This window comes from Denticeps clupeoides, chromosome 11, assembly GCF_900700375.1.
Source record: "Denticeps clupeoides chromosome 11, fDenClu1.1, whole genome shotgun sequence".
Taxonomy (NCBI): Eukaryota; Metazoa; Chordata; class Actinopteri; order Clupeiformes; family Denticipitidae; genus Denticeps; species Denticeps clupeoides.
Genome location: NC_041717.1, coordinates 3,944,663 through 3,969,811, shown reverse-complemented (window position 1 = coordinate 3,969,811; position 25,149 = coordinate 3,944,663). Strand labels below are relative to the sequence as shown.

The 25,149-nt window shown below is 41.6% G+C and overlaps 1 protein-coding gene across 3 annotated transcripts; it reads right to left on the bottom strand.

The window, feature by feature from the left end:
- Nucleotides 1-1,422: 1,422 nt before the first annotated feature.
- On the bottom strand, nucleotides 1,423-24,180 carry nipbla (NIPBL cohesin loading factor a). 3 transcript variants are annotated; one of them, XM_028996308.1, is made up of 48 exons: nucleotides 24,054-24,180; nucleotides 23,811-23,956; nucleotides 22,379-22,527; nucleotides 21,977-22,142; nucleotides 21,565-21,695; nucleotides 19,605-19,713; nucleotides 19,365-19,510; nucleotides 18,478-18,533; nucleotides 18,239-18,329; nucleotides 17,810-18,058; nucleotides 16,872-17,384; nucleotides 15,946-16,122; nucleotides 15,621-15,770; nucleotides 15,451-15,522; nucleotides 15,274-15,363; nucleotides 14,904-15,004; nucleotides 14,731-14,817; nucleotides 14,413-14,644; nucleotides 14,135-14,286; nucleotides 13,976-14,056; nucleotides 13,684-13,784; nucleotides 13,453-13,582; nucleotides 13,170-13,252; nucleotides 12,961-13,093; nucleotides 11,530-11,688; nucleotides 11,310-11,396; nucleotides 11,001-11,218; nucleotides 10,794-10,896; nucleotides 10,585-10,683; nucleotides 10,350-10,496; nucleotides 9,882-10,016; nucleotides 9,495-9,593; nucleotides 9,326-9,379; nucleotides 9,132-9,240; nucleotides 8,653-8,783; nucleotides 8,313-8,453; nucleotides 8,077-8,170; nucleotides 7,825-7,979; nucleotides 7,652-7,742; nucleotides 7,388-7,561; nucleotides 7,030-7,220; nucleotides 6,829-6,936; nucleotides 6,439-6,639; nucleotides 5,601-5,747; nucleotides 4,637-4,986; nucleotides 3,561-3,735; nucleotides 3,307-3,477; nucleotides 1,423-2,252 (listed from the first exon to the last, which is right to left on the bottom strand). In XM_028996308.1, exons 3-48 carry the CDS (start codon nucleotides 22,440-22,442, stop codon nucleotides 1,899-1,901), a joined length of 6,807 nt encoding a protein of 2,268 aa, XP_028852141.1. In that variant the 5' UTR covers nucleotides 22,443-22,527; nucleotides 23,811-23,956; nucleotides 24,054-24,180; the 3' UTR covers nucleotides 1,423-1,898. The 3 variants fall into 3 exon arrangements, with proteins under 3 accessions (XP_028852141.1, XP_028852140.1, XP_028852142.1); XM_028996307.1 differs by having other exon boundaries at nucleotides 23,811-23,959; nucleotides 24,054-24,122; XM_028996309.1 differs by lacking the exon at nucleotides 23,811-23,956 and having other exon boundaries at nucleotides 24,054-24,131.
- Nucleotides 24,181-25,149: the final 969 nt, after the last annotated feature.

Sequence of the window (25,149 nt, the reverse complement as noted above, 5' to 3'; positions counted from 1 at the left end):
ATTCAAATAAAGTAAATAGATTTTTTCAGTGCACACGATCAACGATTGAATTGCAAACACTTATGAGTTGGTTCCATTATAAGCAAGATAATTTTTATACCTTAATGGACGCATAAACATACATTTATGACACAGACGTTTTGCCAGATGCTTAATCTGCCTGACTTGTAGACCTTCACTGCGACAGAACATTAGTCAGTTTGAGTCTGTCTGGCATTTCCTCCTCAGCCTTTCATCAAGAATGAAATAAAATGTTTACTTCAGTCCCTCCATCTTTATAGCAGAAGGTCTGGGTCCCTGCCCTGTCAACTGCAACACCACCGCCAATTTCAAACAGGGGTGCAGGAATCCCAGCAGAGGAAGTTCTGCACAAATGGTTCTCTCATAACTTGCTGCCGTTTCGAGTTCTGGGTCGCCAGCGAGACGTGCAGCATGTCACCGGGACAGGGCCACATGCATCACAACACGGGGTGTGGAGGAATTCATCAATCTGGGGGAACAGAGAAAGTAAAACCTATTCCCATCCTTGTAAGCAACATATAAATTTAATAATTTTATTCGTTATTCGATTTATTAGTTTTTTTTTTACCTTTTACCATCTAAAACATGTTAACAGTAAAATTTCCTTTGTAATCAGTGAAAAGAAATGATCTTCCTCACAGCAACAAGGCTGGAGCACCGTGCATCTGATGCGTCCCAGAGTGGCTCTTACCTGACTAAATGCTATCTGGTGGCAAAATGCCCCACGAAACGGCTTCCACGGTTACCGTATTACTGCACATTGGAGTTTTGTGTATATGGGTGACCAATGATACAAAAGCGTATTTCAGTCCAGCATCTTGTGTTTAACTGACTGATTTTTTTTTACATGCAGTGAATGAAATCAAAGGAGCCGCTTATGTTACAATATAGTTTAATAGCTCTTTGGCCATATTATAACAATAGCTCAATTAAGTGGCTAAAAAGAACTATAGCGCATATAAAAAACAAAACCAACTCAGATGAATCATATGCTTAAATAAGGTCCTTAAATATCAAACCAGTTGTAAAGAGAAAAGAAATCCTTCTGAAATTCGTCTCACATGTTAAGACCTAGGGCTATGTGAGGTAGGAGGTTTGTCCAAGGTTGGTGAATTATAGAGTCATATAAAGCCCAAAAGCGGGTCAGGGGTTACGCTCTTTAGCAACCCCAGACATGAAGGAGGCAGCCAGTGGAAGCAGCACGCATTTTACAACCTAAAAGGTGGCGCGCTGGTTATTTGCGTCTCCTCTTTTAGAGATAATGGTGAACTCTGGAAAAGATGAAGCATAAGGACAATAAAATACACAATTTGGATCAAATTATTTCAGCTCACATGCCTGCCACAATTGCTAGGGATTTGTTGTTGTACATCTACAATAATAAAAAAAACTGAGTAGTTCAAAGATACTGCATGCTTTTTATTCAATAAATTACATCAAAAAAAGTATATCTCTGTTATTGTACAGAATGGACAAACACAAATTTAACATATATGGAAGAGCTAATCTAAATAGAGCCATCCTCAGATACTTCAAAAACATTATAAGAACATTAAGAAACTAATTTGCAATATTCACTTCCTTTTTTATACATTTCTTTTGTATCTCTTATATATAAAGATTTGTGTTGTTTTTTTTTATGTCAAACTTTTATACACTGAAAATAGAAATCAGACTGCTGCACAACAGCGAAGGAGCACCCAAACAATGTTTTCCAAACATTATTTACCGGCGACATCTCAGTGTAACCCGAACTGAGCTCTCTCTCATTATAAAATATGCACAATAAAGCCAGAATGCACCCTAGAGACGCTTTGTAGTGTACTACTGTGTTTTAGTTATGTTTGGCAGTAAATGGGGACACGCGGCCGGCTTCATTAGCTGGTGGCAGCGTATTTGGCAGCGTACAGAGAACGTAAAGTCTGCGCTAGTTTATGCGTGAGCTTCTGACTACTGGTCAGGTTGATTTTTTTGTAAATGATGTCTGACTCTTTGACAGTTTCCACCCAAGGCACAAGTTTGCGTCCATCTCGTCTTCTGGCCTCTGACCAGGGGCTGCTGTAGGTGCCAGACAGCCAGTGGATGCTGAAGCCAGCGCCGGAACGCTGGACGACTCGGGCCAGCTGCGGCCGCTCCTTGTACTTGGGGATAAAGAGCGCCACCACATCTGCGGGTTCCACCGTCTCGTTCATGTTTGCAGTGTCCCCTCCACGTTTGGCTCGTCTGGAGGCCTGGGGTGACAGAATGAAGATGAAGATGAGGTCCTGGTTCTTTCCTCAAGAAGAAATACAGATTCCCCAAACAACTCAAATACTTTCCCTTTAAAAGTAATAAACCTTGAGTTGATTCTTAAAATATACTTTTCAAAAATATACTTTTTATCTTCCATGCAGTTACTGTGCTGACCTTTCCTTTTCATAGTGCATGCAAGTATACTTCAGGGCAAAAAAATCTATTCTATTTCACACAATGCACGACCTTCAATCAAGATCAATACTCAGCAAATCACCTATGAAATTCCACCAATGTGCACAATCATCTTAATGCATGTTTACATTTTGGTCATTTCCCAGTCTAATAAGAGGACCCTTTTTTGTGCTTTATCAGACATTTTTGGATGAAGAAAATAAAATACGAACTGTCATCCTAATTAGAGTACCTGCACAATTTACTACATTTTAATACAAGTTACTGAGTAACTAGACAGAATAAACCAGCTAACAGCCCTGCATATGTAAAGTAAAACCAGACAGGTATGCATAATAATTAGCTAAAAGTTAATGATATAGTACAAGGAAATTTTGAAATACTAATGTAAAAAAACAATAACACTAGCACAATATAAGCAGTAATAAGCAGTAACCATCACCAAGAGTGATGGTTAAAAGCAGAGGACACATTTCATTATGTCACCGTATGCTGTGTTGCAAAGTTTCACAACGTCAATCGCTTCACTTCACTTCTAGATACTCGCCAGAAAACCACAAAGTCCCAGGTTCAAATCCCACTTACTACCATTGTGTCCCTGAGCAAGACACTTAACCCTGAGGGTCTCCAGGGTGATTCTCCCTGTCACTACTGATTGTAAGGTCCTCTGGATAAGGGTGTCTGATAAATGTTGTAAATGTGTGTGTAGGTCTGCTGGAAGGCCAGGGAGAGGGCAGTATAGCAGACAGTTGTAGGACTAATAAGGTTTATTTGCACAATGACGAGTAAATGAGTGTTTTGTGATACCCTACATCCTAACCACATGTAGGTTTACAAATCCCCAGTTTGAGAGCTCACCCCAGGTGTCTTCTCCTCCCCATCACTGTCATCCTCCTCTGTGTCAGGGCCATGGTTTCTGGGGCTGGGTCCTCCCAGAAGTGCATTGATGGCTTTGTTGCGAGCGTTGGCGCTCGCTTCTCCTTCCTCTTCTTCTTCATCTGGATCCAAGTGCTCCATCAGCAACTTAAACTGGAAGGGAGAGAGAGGAGTCATTTAGAAAAACGTGACGTTATGGTTCTCGCAGATAACCAATCTTTAGGAGCAGTTCTTACGTCAAGGAACTGCTGGACAATCTTCATCTTGAGCTCGTACGTGAGATCAGCTCGGACCACGTTGTTGGTCAGGAAGTCTATGGTCTGGCGAGGGCTGAAGTGGACCGAACTCTTCCTCGACACAGCTTTGTCATACACTTTTGCAGACTCGGTTGGGGAGTATTTCTGGATTTTACTGCAGGGGAGAGAAAGATGAAGATAAATTAAATTTGTCTTGTTGACATAAAAGCGTTTCTCTCACTCTGTGGTTCTAATCCTGCAGGACTGTGAAATTTCATCGTATCGTACTACTAAAGTCTGTTTTGAACCAAGCACTGCATTTCTGTTAAACACATCAAAGGGTTAGCAGGCAGTGAACATTTGGTTGAAGGTGAATATTTGAAATAAAAAAAATAATAAAAAATCCATCTGTTTGCTGAATGTTACACATCTACACAGATTTAGGGGTTTGTATGAGATCTAGTGGCTCAAAAAAGCCTCTTTCTGGCACAGCTACCTCCGTATTGTGTTCGCGAGTTGGGATCACATAGCACACGTACCTGAGGCCGGGGTTTCAGCCAAACCCTGACAAATAAAAGGCTCCGCCTTTTATCTGGCTGCATAAAAGCTGGTTTGTAACCGCATTGTGCCCACGTAGCTATTATGAAGTGAAGGGGCTGCTTTTTACGCTTTTACTCTGCAAAAAGCACCAAGCAGTACAGTGGCATCTACAGGAGTGGAAGCTGTGGTTGTAGGAAATGCCAAAGATTATATTTTCAGAGCTAGAATCATTGTAGTATATTGTGAAAATTAATATTACAATATAATGATGTATTGATTTTTTTTGCAGTGCTAGTATTTAAACTGTGAAAACAACCCCAGCATTGTTTTGATGAACATGCTCACAATTCTGAGCTCCATGTTCACATTTGACTGCGTGGTTGTGATCGCTATGCCCTGAGGCATGCTGATATGTTAATGCGGCACCTGGTTCGCTTCACTACAAAGCTGAAATAGCTTGTCATCATGCAGATCTGAATAGTAGTTTATGTTAGTATCTGTTTAGTGTGACGGGAGCTCCAGTCGGCAAGGGTTACCTGTCTGAGAAGCCGTAGAGGGCCTTCAGGTGCTGTTTGAGTACCAAGAGCAGCAGGATTCCCTGGGAAGCTCTGGCAAAGTCCAGTAGCGGAGCTGCATTATCGGGAAGCCGCTCCATCACCACATCTGCGTCTTCCAGGTCAGATTCTGACTCGGACTCAGCCTTGTCACCTGACTGTTTGAGTTTGAGGGGTTTTTGAGACACATCATTGTCTTCGTCATTGACGCGTGATTCGTGGATCCTGTCCTCACGGTCCCGCTCATTCGCCTCCTCACTCTCCACGTCCCTCTCTGGGATGGGTTTTTGCTTTTGCTTCTTCGGCTTTTTTCCAGGCATCTTAAGCAAAGACTGATGTGGACAAAGCAACAGTAATTAATGTCTATGGGATGGGTTTTTGCTTTTGCTTCTTCGGCTTTTTTCCAGGCATCTTAAGCAAAGACTGATGTGGACAAAGCAACAGTAATTAATGTCTATGAATTAATGTCTACTTAAAGGAGTGTGTGTGCTCATCTGCATCTCCCAAGCAGCAATTTCAGTATTTGTAAAGATTTTACTTTGCATGGACTCAATGCCATTGTGCTTCTCTGTGGACAGCTGTAGCCCAGCAGTGATAGAGGTGGATTTGTGACAAGAAAGTTTGAATCCAGCCTTGGGTACTGCGGAGTAAGGTTCTGTCCCCACAAACCACTTCCTACTATCCAATTCCACCCACAGGATGGGTGAAATCCGGACAATAACAAAGAAGAAATGAAAGTGAAGTGATTGTCATTGTGGGGGACTGCAGCACAGCACAAGTGTGTCCTCTGCTTTTAATCCTGCATCACATGTACTGAAATTCCAGTACAAATGACCTATCACGTGTGCATCATGTAGCCAGGATGACATATGTGTGTGTCTCTGGATATTTATCTAATACATGAATAGAGAAACGGAAAAGACATAGAAGAATGTATCGTGATCACCTCTTTAAATGTCTGCAGAAGGTTGCTGCCAGACACAGAGAGCATGATATCGATGTGGTGCATGATAAACAGCGGCTCCTCCTGAGACTGGTAGGGAAAGTAGGCCAGGTTGTCGGCTACAAACAGCAGCATGTTCACCTCTGTTTTCTGCAGGGAATGAGAGTGGAAAAGGTGGAGTTATATCTGCTATTCAGACAAATCCAGAATTGCTGAGAGCCAAAGTTTTTTAAGCTAAGCCTTCAGAAATACCTGATCCAGCAAGTAAGGCTCAATAGCAAATAGCTATTTTATAAGATGAAGACAATGAATCATCCTGGTTTAAATATGCTGTCTCATAGGCCACACTGTATATGATTAATTTTCACATTGGAAAGCGATCAGATTGCTCCAAGGATGGTCTGGCTGCTCTGATGCCATTCTCATTATACCTATTTTAATATCTTCCTAGGATTTGCATAGTGTTTTGCTAATCCAGACACAGAATGCACTGTGAAGTAAATGAGGTCTTAGGCTCAATATATTGAGCATTTGCCCGATAACAGTCGTGAGGACACATGGCACCGCTATATTATATTATACCATAACATTATATTAAGGTTTTGACCACTAGATTCTACATTAAAAGAGCTGGTTAGCTCTGTTATGTGTTTTTGTACTGAAAAAGATGAATTACAAATGTAAGATATGCAAATAAGGCAACAAGCCTAAGACACACTTATTCTAACATTGTCCAGAGTAAATTCCTGATCACACCTTCTGCCACGCCTAAGCATTCGAGCATGGAAGTCTGTATGGATGTTACACACACCCACATGACAGCACAAACATGGTAACTCACAGAGCTATCATCAAACAGGTTGAGCAGTGAAACAAGGAAGGCGCGACGATGCTGCCGGTTGCCACGCACTAGCGTGTACAGCTGAGAGCAGAGAGCGGTATGGGAGTCGTCCTGCCGGAAGCCTCTGATGACGGGGGTACGCAAGCTCATGATGGCCTCCTGCACCTGGTAGGACATCTTCATACCCGCTGCCGCCTTCATCTGAAGGAAAGAGCATACACGAGACATTTCAAGGTCGGTTAGAAGTACAGAGGTACATTAATTCCAGGTTCAGGCTAAGCGTGTTGCTCAGGACAGGATTTGGAAGAGTGGTGATGAGTTGTGTGATTTTTTTCTACTACCTCCCTACAGGACGCCACACATCAGATGTGCTGGTGGTGTATGACTCACGTGTATGAATCCTGTATACTTCTTGTCAATTTCCACCAGCTGCTGGTCTGCTTTGTTTCTCATGGTAGGTTCAGGGTCTGTTCCCATGGCAATCAGATATGGCACACACTGCAAGCAGAGAGAGCAGGTTTGAGCGTCACGTGGCCTGCACAGAAGAAAAGCCTCCACTAACAAACAGCGGTGGCTTGTGGTGACGTCTACCTGCACAGGGTGGATGAGGCCTTGGCTTAAGGTGAGAGCAATGACGCTGAGGGCAAAGTGCCGGACACTAGACTGTGCATGGAAGAAGGACTCCAGGACCTGCTTCAAGTACAGCTGCATGATGGAGCTGCTCATGCCAGAGGTGATGTCCCCCATCTCCTTCAGGTCCTCCTGTTTGGACAACTTATTCCCTGGGAAGATATATCAGATATTATGTTGCTATGGTGCCATGGAGATGCTTAAATGCTTAAATATTCAGATGCAAATCAAACATCAATGTTGGTTAATTTTAGAGCACACCACACATTGATCGAAGGCCCACACTGAGATGATCTTTATGATTGACGGTTACACTCACAGTCACGATCTGCCTCCAGCATGCGTGTGTCCTCTTCCTGCAGGTACATCTGCAAGTTCTTCAGCACCTGGATCTTCAGATTCACTGAGCTCTTCCTCTCTGACAGTATCCCATTGTACAGCCGCTTCACATCAGGCACAAACATCTGGCCAGGATGCATGATGAAGAGATTGCCTGTAGGCAAAAGTAAGGTTGTGTACACCTCTGAAGATGCAAAAGGAATTGGTAAAAGGAATACAGGAAAGTGAACAAGATTGGTCCTACCTAAGCCAATAATGGCCTTGACTTGCACCTCCTCATCCTCATGACTGATAAAATACAAAAGCAGCTCCAGCACCTTGTCTTTAATGATGACCTAAAACAGTTCATAGAACATGAAACAGCTTCTTTAACTTTCAGACCTCAAAATAATAGCATCCATAGAGCTAATGCAGTACCTTGCTGCTCCCCTTAAATCTCTCCAGGTCAAAGTCAAAGTGACGACAGAGCGCCCCAACAGTAAACAGTGAGCGCAACAGAGCGGGTTTGGTGGCAGTTAGTGTGGCGCTACTCGAACCCTCTTGGTGCTGGGACTTCAGCTTGATCAAAGCACCTGGGTAACCCAGAAGACATGGCATGCTCAGAACAGCAAACATGGATTCCCAGAAACCAGTGCTGGTGCATTTCAAAAGCAAAGGTGGAGATCCTACCATAGTATCGGTTGAAGCAGGCCCAAACAAACTTGTAGTTGCGTGTAACTTTGTTGACCACTGCACCGAGGCAACTAACACAGTGTTGAACAACCTGATTGGATAGATTAGAGAGTTGTTGGTCATTTATTTGGATTATCCTTGGATTTGTATAATTTTTCTGAAGAGCACGAGCTGGGCAATGTCTAAGATAAGAGATTACTGGTGAAATATAAATGCTGCACTTGAGGACCCACCGTCATTCCATATTTAATGATGAGCTTCATCAAGTCCTCTTCAATGGTGGTGAGGAAGTTTTCACTGGGGTGTTCCATCAGTGGCACCACCAGTTCCAGGATCTTGGCCACATTGCAAATGACCATGAAATCGTTCTGAGACTAAAATTAACCACAAGAGACAAGCACAAGAAAATGACATCAGTCACACTCACAAATAGCACAGTGTGGCTTTTAGAACCTGGATTGGCTGTGCAAGGGTGAAGCCTAATTCGACTCTGAGGTGCTGTGATCATCATATCATATGTTTAAAATGCTAACATGTAATCCAGTGCAGTTCATGTTTGTTGAAAGGACTCACGTTGCACTTCGTGGTTAGGTAGGGTTGCATGGTCATGGCGTGTTTGACCATGAGCTGGGCTCGGATCTTGCTGAACAGATACAGGGTGGTGATGCAAGCAACGAGCCGGGTTGAATTCACATTCTTATGCTCTACAGGTGTCAAGAGAATTACAGAGGTTACTTCATTTTTTGTAAAAACTAAAAGCAGAAGATATACTGAACCAATAATGTAAATGTAATATGTTTTGTGCACATCTTGTAAGAACAAGAGCCACCAAATTAGCTTTTCCTCAGTGTGGTGTGAGACCAATGTTAACAATTCCTCCCACTTACACAAATAATGAAAAACAACACACTACTACTATGGGTGGTGCAGTACCAAATCAATGTAATGGAAAATTGGTGAAAGGAGCCAATGAAACATTTTTGGTCAGAAATTGTCTGATGTTGAGCTTGACCATGGCTAAACCAAAACACAATATGTAGACAACTGCTGACCTGAGAGAGACTCCTCATATCTGAGGATGTAATCTACAAGATTATCCACCAGCTGTACACAGGCCTTGATGGTGGGTTTATAGGAAGAGTCCTCCTCAGACTTCAGCAGCTGGAAGACATTGGTGACATTGTAAAAAAGCAGCATAGCAGAAGAAATGCTTTTTAGAAAAACATAAGTTCATCCAGACACCTACATTTTGCAGGAGCTGCTCAAACCAGTCATATCCAGAATCTCTACAAGCAGCCACCTGAAAAGGACGGTCCACAGATAAAACAGCAAAAAAGTCGGCAAAAGCAGGCACATGGGATGAGATGTAACATCAATAAAAACAAACCCCAATCAGACTCATAAAAAACACCTACCACATCCGTTATGTTCAGTATCTTCCTGTTCATGGTGTCTTTGTCATGACTTGGTGTAGGAGTGAACCATAGCTTTTGAAAGGTTTCATTTACTAATTTCTGAGAAGAAAAAAAAAAAAATTAAAAATATGTTATACATCAAATTTGTGGTTATGTCTCAACTGAAAATAGACTTGAATATTACTTAATTTAATAATATTAATAAATAACGCTGTACAATAGGAGCATAAGATAACATAAATACATAGGTGTCACTCTATATTTGTCACTTTGTGTTAGTTCGTTATACTACTTTAGAAGAAAGGAATGCAATACATACAAACTCTCTAAGCATACAACAAGGTTTACAGCACTACAAGACATCAAATTCTGGACAAAATGCCTTGCCTTAATTCCCTCCTCGTCGTTGACTCTGCGTATCATTTTCACACACATCTCGGTGACTTTGCTGAACGAGGGCTGCTCCAGACAGATGTCTCTCAGGATCTTTATCACCCTCTTCCTCACACTGATGCCTGTGTCCTGCAAACACATACAAAGACAAGATGCAGTGTCTGTTGAAAATCATCTAGGGGGCAGTGTTCACTGCCCAAGCAGCGCTACCTTTTAGAAACGTGCATAACTGAGGTGGAAAAGAGGAGGAGCCCAATCAATATCGGTATTTCCATGTAGTTTGTGAAATATATAAACACAATCTACCCCCATATCCAGAAGGTCAGAATGGCTTATGATCAAGCCACTTCACTGATAACAAGCCAGAGCGAGGTAGCATAAAGTTGCACTGGAATATTTTTTTAATATTTCATTTGAAAATGTCCATAGATTTGATAGAGGCACGGATGTCTCTGGACGTACCAGTATCCTCTCAATGAGCATGTCATAGTACTGCTCTGTGAGCTGAGGGCGACTCAGAACAAAGCGACCCAGCAGCTCCACTGCAGCCTCCCTCACACTGGTGGAACTGTCCATCAAACGTCCATGGACCCCACGCTGCATGTCCAGCTGGAATGGGAAAAAAAGACACATATGCATCACATCACAGTGATAAATTTACTGTTTCATTCTGTGAAATTTATGAGGAGAAACTCACCCTGGCCAGTATGCTGGGGTCCACGGCCACCACCTCCGAGAGGCATTTCATAGCTTTAGTTCTGACTGCAATAGCGCTCTCTCCCAGCACCCTCAGAATCTGCAGCAAAAAGCCAAAACTGCAGATGTCCATCGTGTTGGGCTAATTCTATGTGACAAAGGGTTTTAGGAGTGCAATGCTAATGTTACGGTACAGATTAATATTCCCACCTGCGTGAGATAAATGTCGAAGCTCTGTGCAAACGGTCTCATGGAGGCCAAGTAGCGCACAATCAGGCCAGAGTCTTCATAGTCCACAATGTCAGTGTTTATTCTGTTGAAGGAAATGAAAGTTCATATGTACAACTGGTTCCTCAAGCTCTAAGATTTATTTTTTAGCAATTTAAACAGGTTAGCAAGTACTTGTTTAGCTAGTACCTGAGAGTGCTGAACTGGGCAGGGGTGCTCTTGATAATTGATAGAAGGAACTTCTTGCAGGCCTCCGCCCTCTGCAGGATCTCCCTTGTGCTCTTCAGCTCCCTGGAGTGTCGCTGACCCTCTGAGTCCTCGTCCTTCTGCTCGTCTTTCTTCATGGCCTTCTCAGCCTCCATGGTAGAGTCTCTGAACCACTGTGCGATGTAGAACTTCCGTGCAAACTGCAAAACATGAAAAAGAACATCACAACCTACTATTAGCAATCCAAAAGACAAGAAAAAGACTACAGTAGTTATCGAGGGTATAACTCACGAGCAGAGATGGATCGGTCTCCGCATTCTCATGCAGATAATCTAGCAGGACTTTCTGGAGCTGCTGGGTTTCATCACTACCTGAGGTCTAAGGGGTAGATTTAGAAGAACATGAAATTAGACATACAATTTGTCATCAGGTTCTGTATTATACTGTAATGAAGTTTAAAATATACACATATGGGCAATTATACCACTGGCACCACAAAAATACAACATACAGAAAGCGGGGGAGCCTCGCTAAGGATTCGGTCAATGGCTCGTTGGTCCATTTTGCTGGTGACTGCATCCTTACGCAGCCTGGCTGCAACTGTGCCCAGGTAGTCAAGTGACGCCACCCTCAGGGCCATCTCTGTCTGCTTGTTGCTGAACTGATGAACCTGAAATGAGAGACACAGAACTTGAAAGAAGACCCACGGTTGTGAGATTACAACACAAAAGAGTAAAAATTATGTATGGGTGTAGACATCTGTTACATTTGCTTCCCTGTGGCCACACCAGTACCACCATTTCAGAAATGTTTTGGGCATGGTAATCAGATACGAGTTACATTTACTTGAGTAGCTTTTTGGGCAAAAAAATTACCATACTTTTTACTTGAGTACATTTGTGAATAAGAAACTGTAGCTACAATAATCACATGACATTGTTTCACCAATCAGATGATGCCATGCAGTCACATGACCACACACAAACCGTGGCGTTACAGTGGCAAAAAAATGCCAAATGTGACTGTCTTCAGTGATAGAACCAAAGGTTAAAGAAAGATTACAGAATCCACGTCTTTCATATTGACCCTTTAAGTAGCTAAGGTAAGTAGACCCCTACACATTTTCTGTAGAGGAATGAATTTGAGTTTTTGTTTCAATTTTTTATGTAATATATCATACAGATAAGATAGTTGTACACTTAGTCAATTAATTATTACAAATCATTCAGTAATAAGTTATTATTATTAGGAAAAATTTAGATTTATTTATGTACATTACATTATATATCAATTGTTTCTAAAAAATAAATTAGATTTTGCAATCAAACATACTATACTATTGTAATTTTTTAGGATGGCTACTTTTTGGCTATGCTACCCACCTCTTATGGCCACAAAAATGGAAACAACAACAATAATAATGATAATATGTGTCTAAATTACACAAACATATCTGCATACAGCTCATTTTTAAATTGAACCTCCTATTTCAGTCATATAGGCCAATATACCAGGTTTTGGAGGTGTTACTCTACACAGGTTAACTATTATTGTGGTATTTATACCCATAAAATTATTATTATTATCATTCCACATATAAATTTGCTTTTCTAAATAATTGTTTACATTTACATTTACGGCATTTATCAGACGCTCTTATCCAGAGCGACTTACAACCAGTAGTTACAGGGACCGTCCCCCTGGAGCAACTTAGGGTTAAGTGTCTTGCTCAGGGACACAATGGTATTAAGTGGGGTTTGAACCTGTGACTCTGTAGTGTTCCGGTTCATAGGCAAGTGTGTTACCCACTAGGCTACTACCATCCAATGTTCTGAGTGACTACACATCAGAATTTGGTAAAGGAGATCAATGAAATTGGTGAAACTGAAAAAAATCTGTGGTTTCTTCATTCTTTCCAGCCTTGTATGTGTGCAAAACTCACAAGTAGCCTCCCAAGCAGGCTGAGCAGCAGCTCAGATGCCGGCCACTCAGGCTTGTTCACGGTGGAGAGCAGGTCCTGCACAAAGTTTTCAAACAATGGACGATAGTCCTCCTCACCCTGTTTACTCCCACACCTGAGGAGAAACAGACACTTCATAAATCCCCACATGCATAAATCAGAAGACCAAAGATGAGGAGGGATCAACTGACTTCTTGAGGAATACAGAGAGAAAGTTCTGAGCCGTCCTTCTTGCAATCTCATACGAATTTGTGATAAAAACATCTTGATCAACCTAGAAACAGGAAGCAAGAAAAATTCTAAGACATTCTTTGTCACAGTTTAGCTTTTTGCAATTATAATTATTTTGCAGTTGGAAGTACCCAAGGAAATGTCAAAGTTCTTAAAATGAATGGACTAATCTTGGATTACTTTAAAATAATTTAAATGCAGGCTGGGGTGAAATTGGGCAGATTAAATTAGTCAAAATCATACCCTTTTTTCTTTCTCCTCAAACATGTCCTGGTCCGAGGGCAAATGCACCACACACTGGATAAGCTGCAACACCAGGGCCGTCACCATCTGGATGTAAACGGGTTCCCCATCCACATCACTGCTGTTCAGTCTGTCAGTGCACATCCACATTAAGCATGAATACATTTTGGGCTCTGCTTTATCTATAAAACATTCAACTGGATAACAATTCGTACTGTGTGCCTGTGGTACCTGAAGTTCCTGAGGCTGCGTTTGCTGGTGGGCAATCTGGCCAGAGAGGTGAAAATCTCTTCCAGAATTAGCTGTCGGTGCTTTTCATACCGTGAGAACACCTTTGAAAGGGGTGAAAATGTAAATGCATGTAATTCATGCAAAAATGAATATCATAAACATTTGATTCAATGACTGATATACCATTGGTTCTATACAGATAAGTGATGTTCCAGACTGAAAAGTCAGTGGTTAATATACAGACTACTACATCAATGTCAAAGCCCCCAAGGTGCCGTGTATGAAAACTCACTGCCGTCACAAGTTTGATGGCACAGAGCTGGAGCTCACTGATGTTCTCCACAAAAAACGGAGTGATTCCCATCGAGGACACCTAGTACAGAGGGTAAGGCAATTAACATTTGCCACTGAAATGGAACCAGTGGGTGTGGATGAATGTGTAGGGTCTTACCTGTAGAATGGTGGTGTCAGTCAGCAGCTGGATCTCCAGGAGCTCAGAAATGCTGCTCACAACGTCGCACACCTTGTTGTACAGCATGATAATGACTCTTTGCTTGCTTGTGGAGCATTTTGCTCGCTTAGCCTTGGAGCTCAACACTCCGCCTGAGGAAAGTCAAAATGCTAAATAAAAAGTTTTTTTCAGCATAATTTGATCAGGCCTTTTTGTATACTGTGAGGGAGTAGTAAAAGCAGCTCATGTTATTGGTCACCTAATGAGATAATACACACCTCCATGAGGGTCCACTCGGTAGACCGGGTCATACTGAGGATAGAGGGTGTTCTGCAGGTGGAATTTGGTGTACTGCAGCACCCTCTCTATCACATCTTCTATGTACACAGCTTTAGGCATGCGTGGTGAAGTCATGATGTTGAGGGCAGTCAGGCATGCATCTGCCGATTTGGTCACACGCTCCATAATAAGATCACGCCACAGCCGCTCCTCATCCTCCCTGTCATGGTCCTGGTAACAATATGATAAGATGGCATACTTATAACTTGCCCTCTTACAAAAGATACAGGAACAACAACAGTCCCTTCAAGACTCACAGGATTTATGAGGGTAGCAAGATTAGATCCATCCTGAATGTTTTTCTCCAGAATATTCAAAACCTTCACCAGTTTGTCAGACGGGATCTAGAAATTCAGATACAGGAAAGTTGCTTAAAACAGAGAACACATCAAACCTTAAAACACATTGTTCCTATTATTCTATCTCATACCCTATGGGTGATGGCCATGGCTTTGATTTTGGCAGACTCACTGCCCAGCTCACTCAGCTGCTGTTTGCCCAGGAGGAGCTCCTGAGGGATCTCATCGTCATCTATTTTGCAAGGGAGAAAAAAACACTTATGAAATAATAAAGTAAAATATCTAACCCATCGATGAATGAACCTGTTATCTGGTAGCAACCGAATGTATATGGCTGTAAGCTACACTTGAAATGCGCTGGTAACTTTTGAGGGCTCTGGTTCAGAAATAAGAAACAGTAAGCTTTGTGAGCAAGTTTAGGATTCACAAACCATTTCTGATTTTGAAATTGACAATACTACCATACAGCATAACAAATTATTAAAGGAACAAAAGACCCACCCTGTGCAGTGAAGTCAACATCCTCAAGGTTTTCCAGAATGTTGTCGAGGCTGGCAGAAAATCTCTTGAATGTAGACGAGTCCATCATCTCTGTAGAAATTTCACAAAAAAACAATCCTTTACTGCTGACATAAAGACCTCTCAGCAGATCATTAATTTCAGGGGCTGCGCAATTACCCTCGGGTGTCAGCTTGGGTTCGTATGCCTTTCTTTTCTTCAGCTTTTCCTTCTTCTGAAGACTCCTGGCAACTGAGAAGTTCACAAAGCATGCACCCAATCATTCACCAATGTTTTGGTAATATCATGCCCTGTGTTTTAATAAGTAAGAAATATTAAGTTAAATTTACCATCACTTAAGCTCGGAGGAGGCGTTTCCCTGTCAGAGGAGTCAGGACTGCGATCGCCATGGCGACTGCGGGAAGTTGATCCTTTCCTCGACTCGTAATCATCACGGTCCCATAAGCGGTCATGATCTTTTTTCCTCCGTTTTCTGGAAACTGTTAGAGAATTTAAACAAACAAACAAATAAATAAAATGGGTTTCCTGTTTGTGGATTTAGCCTAGTCCTGGACCAAAAGAAAACTTCAATGAAGTTCTCCAATTTAAAAGTCTTTTAGTTTAGGACTAGACATAACCCATGAACAGAAAACTGAGTTCTGCTTGTTTACTCACGTTCTCTGTCTCCTCCACCGTCCTCGTCAGAGCTAACCTCAGCATACTTAGGCCGGTCATTGGCTGTGCTCCGCCTGCGCTTGCCAATCTTCACCCTATCACAGAGCGGCATGGTGGACTCCATCTCGGCCAGCAGTTCGGGCGGTAGCTCTTTCAGCACAGATGCATCAATCCCACCTGGATGTTTAAGAGTTTCATCCATAACATTAAATGCAGCAGTCCACAGCAACCACAAGCGATGAGTATGAAAAAGTGTCATTTCGCTTAATGTCCATGTCAGACAGGTCACTGAGGAATTCCCCGAAAATTACATTTACATTAACTGCTGCACAACTCACCAGCTGTTAACCAGTGTTCAGTTAAAGCTAGAATACAGAGATTATTTAACATCAATATGAGTTCCCCTATCCTGTCTATGGTCCTGCAGTGGCTAAATATGACAATAGGTGTAAAGCGACTTTTGGCCATTCTGCTTTGCAACTCAAGACATTTGGATCTGGAATGTCATCATCCCATTTCTCATGCTTTATCCGTCCAGAGAATTTCCTATCCCTCCCCGAAAGAAGGATCTCCACCGACCGTCTTGGCTTGAAAATGTGCAGAGCATTGCAGTTGCTCGGTGATTGGTTGTAAAAATTAGCACAAATAAAAAATTTTAGTTCAGTCACGCGGGCCTCAGTGGTTTAATTAGATTTTTTCTGGAAAATGCAGACACAACTTCCTGTCTTCCACATATTGTGGTTGGTGAATGGTGGCGCATCCTGGGGAATTCTCATTGTGGGACTGGATCAAAGTGGCTGTAATTCTGCACCACTAAGAAATTTCATGGTCAGGGGACCTTTAATCAACAAAACAAAATACAGGTGGAAATGTTCGATATATGAAAATAGATGTTTCCGTACGCATTTTTTAAACTGTTTTCCTACCTTTCACAGACCTCCCTGAGTACAGTCTGTGTTTGTGGGATTTGGAGCTGCTGCCATGCTTCTCCCTGATAAGCCTCTGCACTTCTTCACGGGAGAGCTTCTGCAGGACCACCACAGGTTTGGATGTCCTGCTGAGGTCCTTGAGCTGTCCTACACGGTCCTTCCTCTCCTTGTTCTTCAGGGTCTCCTCCAGTCTCTGTACTTTCACCTTCACATCTCTCAACATTTCAGAAGCATTCTTGGCAATCCCAGGCAGCTGCTGAATCTGGGCCTTCTGCTCTGCTCTGCTGCCCCCCTTCCCCACTCCTTCAAGGGCTTGCTGGATCTCTGGGTGCCATCTCTGGGCTTCTAGGCCAGGTAAGGGTCCGGCTGTGGTTTGGTCCATTGCCGAGCTAGCTTCCTGTGGGGCCATCTGATTACCAGTGTGATCACCCATCCCACCACTAGGGGCAGTGCTCCCAGATCCAGGCTCCTGAGGGTACGAGTCAGGTTTCCGCTTCTTCAAAGGTTTATCTACAAAAGGAGATTTTCATTACCCAAATACGGTAAATGAATCAACACCAAAACAAATGAATATATCATTTGACCTATTGTACTTTAAATAAACAACAGTGCTAATTCATTTATTATTTCACTGATGTATTCAATAATATTAGGTATGTATTTATATCATATAAATAAATGTTGTGTCAAAGCCATGTATGCAGACATTTTTACTATTGTACATGCATCTTATAATAGAACTGCCAAACATGTAGTGTGGAGCCTGCCCTCAGCTCTTCATATCATATTCAATACTTATAAAAATGTACAGCCCCCTATTTGATTCACCAGCAGGGCAAATCTTAAAATTGCTCTTTTGAGTAAACATATGAAAAGCAACTTTAATATTACAGGAAACTAGCTCAAAATTCAAGTATCCACAACTACACAAATACCTTTCTCCTGCACAAGCTCCCCTGGCATAAGACTCTGTGCTGTACCCGCTCGGCTGCTGTAGGCCAGCTCATCCTCTGAGTTCCCAAAGTCATACAATGCAGCCTTATCCAGCTGCTCCTTCTCGCCCACAGCCGTCTTCATCCTCTTCTGCTTCTGCTCTGGTGAGTTCAACACGAGGTCCGGCAGTCCATCTCGAGGCGACTGATAGGGTGGCGGAGACTGCATTATAAGTGGTGGCCGGGATGCAGCTGAAATTTGAAAAGCAAAATATCAATGTCAAACAAGATTGCATAAAATGTTACACATATTATATAATATTGATATTCTTAATATTTTATCATATCAATACACATTTTCAAAAGGTTTTAATATGATTAGATTATAATAACAACAAATGTCCATAAAATGATTACTGGTACTTTCCATACCTCTGGGAAGTCCATCCCTGTCAGCTGAAGCACATACAGACTGTGGTGAGTTCAGAGGAAGTGAGGCATTTCTCATGGACTGGTCCCTCTCCTGGTATCAGGGGACAGAAGAGTGAACTGATCAGTAAAATATACTTTAATTACATTTTAATTTCAGTATTTTTATTTTTTGCTGTATTCCATTTGGCCTAAGAGAGAGTTTATGACAGCATGATTTTCAATACCATGAGTGGAAATACCTGATTTTCCTGAATGTTCCTCATACCTCCTGGGATTGTAGGGCTCAGTACAGACACTGCAAGACAATGTAAGATAAAACAAACCAGATTATTAATTTTGGAAATGAATAATAAAACTCATACTAATATAATAAAAGTTCAAAAATCCAGAATGCCAAGTCAACATTTCTATAACTGATGCCTCCATGAAATCTCAACAGGATCCTAAAACCATGAGCGGGACTATCCATAGAAAAAGTCAGCAAATGTAACTTGATACAGTGTAATAAAATAATTCATTGTTGTTGAAACTGAAACATTTTTAAAATAATTAAATAATGGACAAATAAAAACTTGAAGAGTCAGCTCATATTACTACACAATAATTTACATCAATACACAGCCAGAGACCATGGCTCCCATTTTAGCTCACAACGACACTTACATGACCTCACTCACCCTCCAATGGCTCAATGGTTTGTTGTAATCAACTATGATTTAATTAAACATCAGATTGTTCATTTTAAAAACGAGATTAGAGCATATCATTTCCATACTTCCATCAAAAACCACCCTCTCTCAAACACCATACAATTCAAAGCTCTTACAAAACCACAAAAGCTTTTGCTTTGGTCTGAATTTCTGGAAAGTTTCACTTCCAGAAATTAATCTCCAGTGGAAAACTACAATGACTGCCAATAAGACTTTGCTTTGGTACCTTATATGTGCTGCCTCTCCATGCAGTAATTGAAAATAAAAAAAATTAAACTGGAGTGTAACCTTCAGTATTGCCGCTAATGGTATAGATAAATCCCATCCATCATAATCATTCTGTCTTACAAAAACTGTGTGTGTGTGTGTGTGTCTATATATGTGTGTGTGTGTGTGTGTGAGAGATGATAACACACCTTGGTGCATCTGCTGTTGTTGATTGTAGTTGGGAGTGTGCGGGTATTGCATGTATCCTGTGGGGCTCTGTGGAGTGTATGGGCTGGACACATGGCTATTCTGCTGGAATCTGGGACCCGAGCCCGTCTGCTGTGAGACGAAGTGGCTAGACAGCAAGGAAAGAGGAAAATTAACCTACATAAGGGCATCAACAGAGAAACAGGCAAAAACTCAGATAGATTTGTGTTTTGGGCACTTACTTGGTAGGGCTCTGGGACATGGGAGCTGGATGGTAGTTTGTTGGAGCTGGACTGTTTTGAATGGCATTTTGTGTAATTTTGTATTGTGGTGTCAGAGGCTGCCTTGTGCCTGCCAAAATAAATATAAGCATTCTTATTGTGGAGAAGTAAACAGTACATTGTATAATTAGGTTATTACATAGTGAATAAGTAAATCAAATATAGCCGTAAAGGAAAAGTAGGTCCAAATATATACAAAGGATTTTTTTTAAGTGCAAACTTTTTTTTTGTTAAAATGCCAGGTTTTGATGAGGTAAAAAATTTGACTAAATAAAAAGGTGCAACATTGCATAAAGGTGCACACCCATTAACTCATACTTTGTTGAGGAACCATTTTGATTTAATTACTGCATTCAATCTAGCAGTAGATTATCAGAATTACATATATTGACATGTCCGATTGCAAGGGCATCTCTTGTGCACATCCCTCTTCAGCTCACTATTTCAAATATCTTATTCTTTTGGATTCCTCTCCTTCTTCAGATTCCTATCAGATGCCGGAAGCTTTTGAGCCAAAAGTGACTGGTACTTGAAAGTGTTCATAATTCCGTTGACTAAAGGACAATCTGAAGCTGATTCCAGCTGAAGAAAAACTACACAGAAGGAGACTGCCACCACCATGCACAGCGTGGGTATGGTGCTCTTTTCACAGTGTTGTTTTAGCACCAAACATAACTTTTGGAATTGTGGCCAAAATGTTCAACTTTGGTCCCATTAGACCATAACACATTTTCAAACACTTTAGACATGGATGTTATTCTTTGTAAGAAAAGGCTTCAGTTTTGCACAGTAGTGTTTTACTTCTCAAGACCATTTTTTTTGTGGTCTCGCTCTCATCTCTGTCTTGGTCTCAATGCTATTTGGTCTCGGACATAGTGGACTCGATGCGGTAAAGAAAAAAAGAACAGTATCATTATATTTTCTCAAGCATGGTTTTCTGTTGCTCATTAGTGAGGTTGCTTGCCGCAGAGCGCGGAGATGGCGAGGTGGGCTGAGCGGCACCTGATGATCATGATGGGGCTCTGTGTTTCTTGTCATCAGACTATGGTACATCCCATCTCTTTCCCTTGACAAGGTTTGATAAAATGGTTATAGGAGCGGATTGTTGACAATATTACTTTCCATCAGGCCTCTTAACTATGACAAATCCAGGAGATTTTACATGAGAGAAATATGGACAATATAGCCAGAAAGATAACATGAATTACATTTAACTAGTAATGACACTTGACAGCAACGCCTTTTTTCTCTACAGTTGATCTGAGTAATGTGATATCGAGTCTAGCCCTAGTTTGTTTTCGGTTTTGGTCTTGGTCTCATTTTAGTGCATGTTTGTCTTGGTCTCGATACCCTCAAGTCTCGGCAGTGTCTTTGTCTTGATACCCTCCAGTCTCAGCAATGTATTGGTCTCGGTTTAAGCGGTTTGACTACAACACTACTACACAGTACAAAGATTACTTGTCATAAAATCCTGCAGCTCCTTCAGTGACGCTGTAGGTTTCTTGGCAGCCTCCCTGACTAGTTTTCATCTTGTCTTTTTATCAGTATTGGAAAGACATCCAGTTCTTGGCAACGTCACTATTGCCTCATGTTTTCTCCACTTTTTGATGATGGTCTTCACTGTGTTCCATGGTATATCAATATTATGGATTTTTGGTACCCTTCTCCTGATACTTTTAAATAATCAGATCCCTTTGACACTTTGACACTCAGTGAACAATGTGAGTAAAATCCTACTAGGACAGCCGAACTTTATTTGGGGGTAATCAGAGTTGGGTTATTGTACCCAAGAAGACGGAATTCAGTAATTAAATTTAAAGATGCTTCAACAAAGAATCATTTCATGGGTGTGCACATTTACACAACCAGTTTTTCCTCATTATTATGATTAGAGTGTGGTTCATTGTCTAGGTACACTTACCATCCTGAGTCCCATAATGTATAGGCATGCTTTTTTCCCTGAAGATGTTGGGGCTCCTGGACAGAACGATCTGCAGCAGGACTGGCACATCACCCTCCAGCTCATCACTCCCCAGGTTGTCTTTCAGTTCTCTGTTGGAAAAATGACAAAATGCACAATATTTTTTGATACTATACACTAGAGCAGAAATTGTCAAACAATGGCCAACATCTGCACAAGTTTTGAATTCTATCCAGATGCAGGGAAATGTAATCCAAATACAGTACAGCACAGGGCTCATATTAACTGTAGTGCTTCAATATCACCATAGGTTATGTATGTTTAAAATATGAACATGAACAGTGATGAAGCAAACAATGACAAGCAAGTCTATTAATAAAGTCACACTGACTTTGTTTTATAAGATACATACATGTGTTCGGTGGAGACCTGATTAAGGCTCTGAGACAACTGGGCCACAAGGGTCTCGTCCCTGCAGGCCAGCAGACAGCTAACTTCTTTAGCAATGTTTCCATTGTACAACAGGCTCTTTGTAGTAGTAGCAGGGAGTGGAGAGGGCAGAGGCAGCTGGTTCAGCACTGCAGACAGACGATTAGAGTCGGGAATCAGAATTAACAAGAAAAATGTAAAATAAAATACTGTATTTTACTGCGGAGAAATAATCTGGCAGACTAGGCATTTAACATGTCAATTTCGTCTTGAATAAGTGAATTTGTGAATGAATTTGTCTTGAATAAGTCACTTGAATACTTCACTTCATAGTGGGACAATGGCAATGACAATGATTATGATGATGATGTGGTGTCCGACTTACAGTCTGTGAGACTGGCGATTCCTGCAACAGTGGTGATGGGGACATGTGGCATATCCCCATTCATACTGAAGCCAGGGCAGGGTAGTTGTGTCACGACACAGGTTGCTCAATATCACAGCTCTCTGGACTCTTCTCACATCGCCTTTGTACTGTGGAGAGCAGGGATTTTTTTTTTTTTTTTAAGGCGAAAGAAAAACACTGCTTTGATGACAACTCTTCACAAAATGTGTTCCGACTGTGCATTGGAGTTCGAGCTCGTTTTACAGCAAAACAGCAGCGGTCCGCTCGAAAAGCTGAAATGTCGACGAGGAATAATGTTATTAATTATGCATGACTTGGTAAACCTACCTTAATGTAAAACGGTACAAACGATAATTGTTACGTTTACGATACGGAGTGAGGCGAGTTTCACGACGGCAAAATAAAATATTCTATCACGAATGTCTCTTAAAAACCCTACATGTAAACGTTTTTGTTCAGTTTGCCACTATTCCCATAGTCCCCGACCCAGGCCCGGCAAGTCATGGCTCAAAAAGAAATAAAAAGAACGCTAAAAGACGCGTCGAATAACTGCGCAGCAATGAGCAGAGTGCTCGCTATTACAGAGTGAATAAGTTGCTATTATCAAACGCAAACCCCGTTTTGACAAACGAGACGGGTTATGCTCCGCGAGTTCATGTCACGGGAAAATGCGAGTTGTTAAAGACATTGATAAATAAATAGGCTTCTCGCTGCTGGCTCTGCTTTCCGCCTGACTGCTGTGAGGAAACAGGGGTTGTGTTGTACAATTGTAAAGACTATAGACTGGCTGGGGTTATAGCCGCTGCTTCTCGGCAACTTCGATGCTACCACTCATTAGCTAACTGAGCCACGGTGCTGTGCAATTTCGCCATACCCGTGGAAGAATCAGGTCCCTCTCCGGTGATTGGCTAAGCGCCGGATGTGGGGGCGGCCTCGCTATTCGTACTAGAGAGGTAGGGAAGTTTGACGACGCAGCCCAGAACGGCAGAACACAGGGACACAACGCTAATATAGCCTTAGCTCGCCGTTTACAATACAATGTACCGCTAACGTGATAGCAGCTAGCTAACATGTAGATAAAAGAAGCCTCTGTCTGTAGCTGACAATTTATGTCATTTTTACAAAGATTTGCTAGTTTGGGACTAGCTTAGTAGCCCAAATCGCAGCCATTCGTTGTTGAAACATTGGATAACTCTAGCTCTCCGTAGTTTACCAGCTAGCTTACGTTAGCTAGCTAAACTAAGTACGTAATGTCCCAGCCGCCAAGATTAAATGGACGCGTACGCAAAGTTAATTTCTCGCCTTGCGCTACCGTGTGCGTCTAAAGCCAACAAGGCTCGTCCAAAGCAACTTAAAACAGCAAGAGTGAAGAAACGGGTCGTTTTTTCGTGTGCGACAGATGTATCATTACCCAGAGGCCTCCGCTTCTCGCGATGGGACTGGAATCCTCGGACTCAAAACAAGACGAGCGCCGCCCGCATACGCCTCTCAGCGGGGAGAACGGTCACATAGCCGGCCTGTCCGCAACAATGAAATCCGCCGTGTCGCCTGTTACCTCTGCTAATAACAACGCAAGAAGTTAAACTTGAAAAAACTGCGCAGGCTATTTTAAATCGGCGAACGGGACATTCTAGACCATGCATTTATTATTTACCTCGGATTCGGCTGTAAGGAAGCTAAAGTCAGAAAATGAGGCAGGAGTGGCGCGGTCTTTGGCTCCCCCTCTTGGATTTTGCGTCTAAATTCAGGAGACTTTCAAGTTAAGTAGGTTGGCGGCTGTTTGGATGGAGAGCACATGCATTCAATTGGATGCACTGTTGCTGGTGTTTTCCAGCCGAAGTGCCGTCTGTCTGTCTGCCTGCCTGCACGGTTACTAGCGCTGCATAAAGCAAATTATTATGATGAAAATAGGTAGATTAGCATCAACGACAGAGAGACAACGCAGTTTTTATTTATTTATTTATTTAATAAAAAAACAATTACAAATGAGAACAGTCAGACAGTATAAAAGCATTCTTTAATTTAAAAAAAAGAAAGATACATTTTTATTGAATTATTAAAAGTACTGACCCAGCACTGTGATCATTTCCCTAAAATTAGCATCCTCCCTTTTAACATGATATAAAAATTTTAAAGGTATGAGTCACGTAAGGCTATGGGTTTTCGACAAATACTCAAGTTTTTTTCCCCAGCACAATATTTAGTGCCCTTAAGTGAGTTAGTAACACTCTGGCATGTTGCTATCCTAGACAATCCTAATTCAGTATCTTATAATTACTACCTTATAATCAGTACCTTATAATCAATCAATTACACACCATTACCCACTGGGAAGTTGTACTAGGACCTTACACTGTTTCATGCCAATTTGGAAGGAAATTATGTGCAGCAGGTCTTCTGGGTTTGAGTGCCTGTTCCAACAATCTACGTCTTCGTTGTTAGTGTAACTACGCTACTTTCTCTACCCTAACAAAAATATTTTGGCAATAACATATTAATGAATGTAATCTATGTAGATCCTAGTACTTACCTGACATTGGAGGGGTACTGTTATTAGCTAAGTATTACAAAACTCACCACCTTGCTGTTACATGGTTCATATGAAATATATTTTCTTTCCTGTACATACAGGATTGTAATGTAATGTGTTAACAAAATGTCTTGGTTGGACATGCTTGACACTTTATGTCTCATCAAAAGTAATAACACCCTTGAACAATTGTTTCCAGTTGGTAAAAGGGAAATATAAA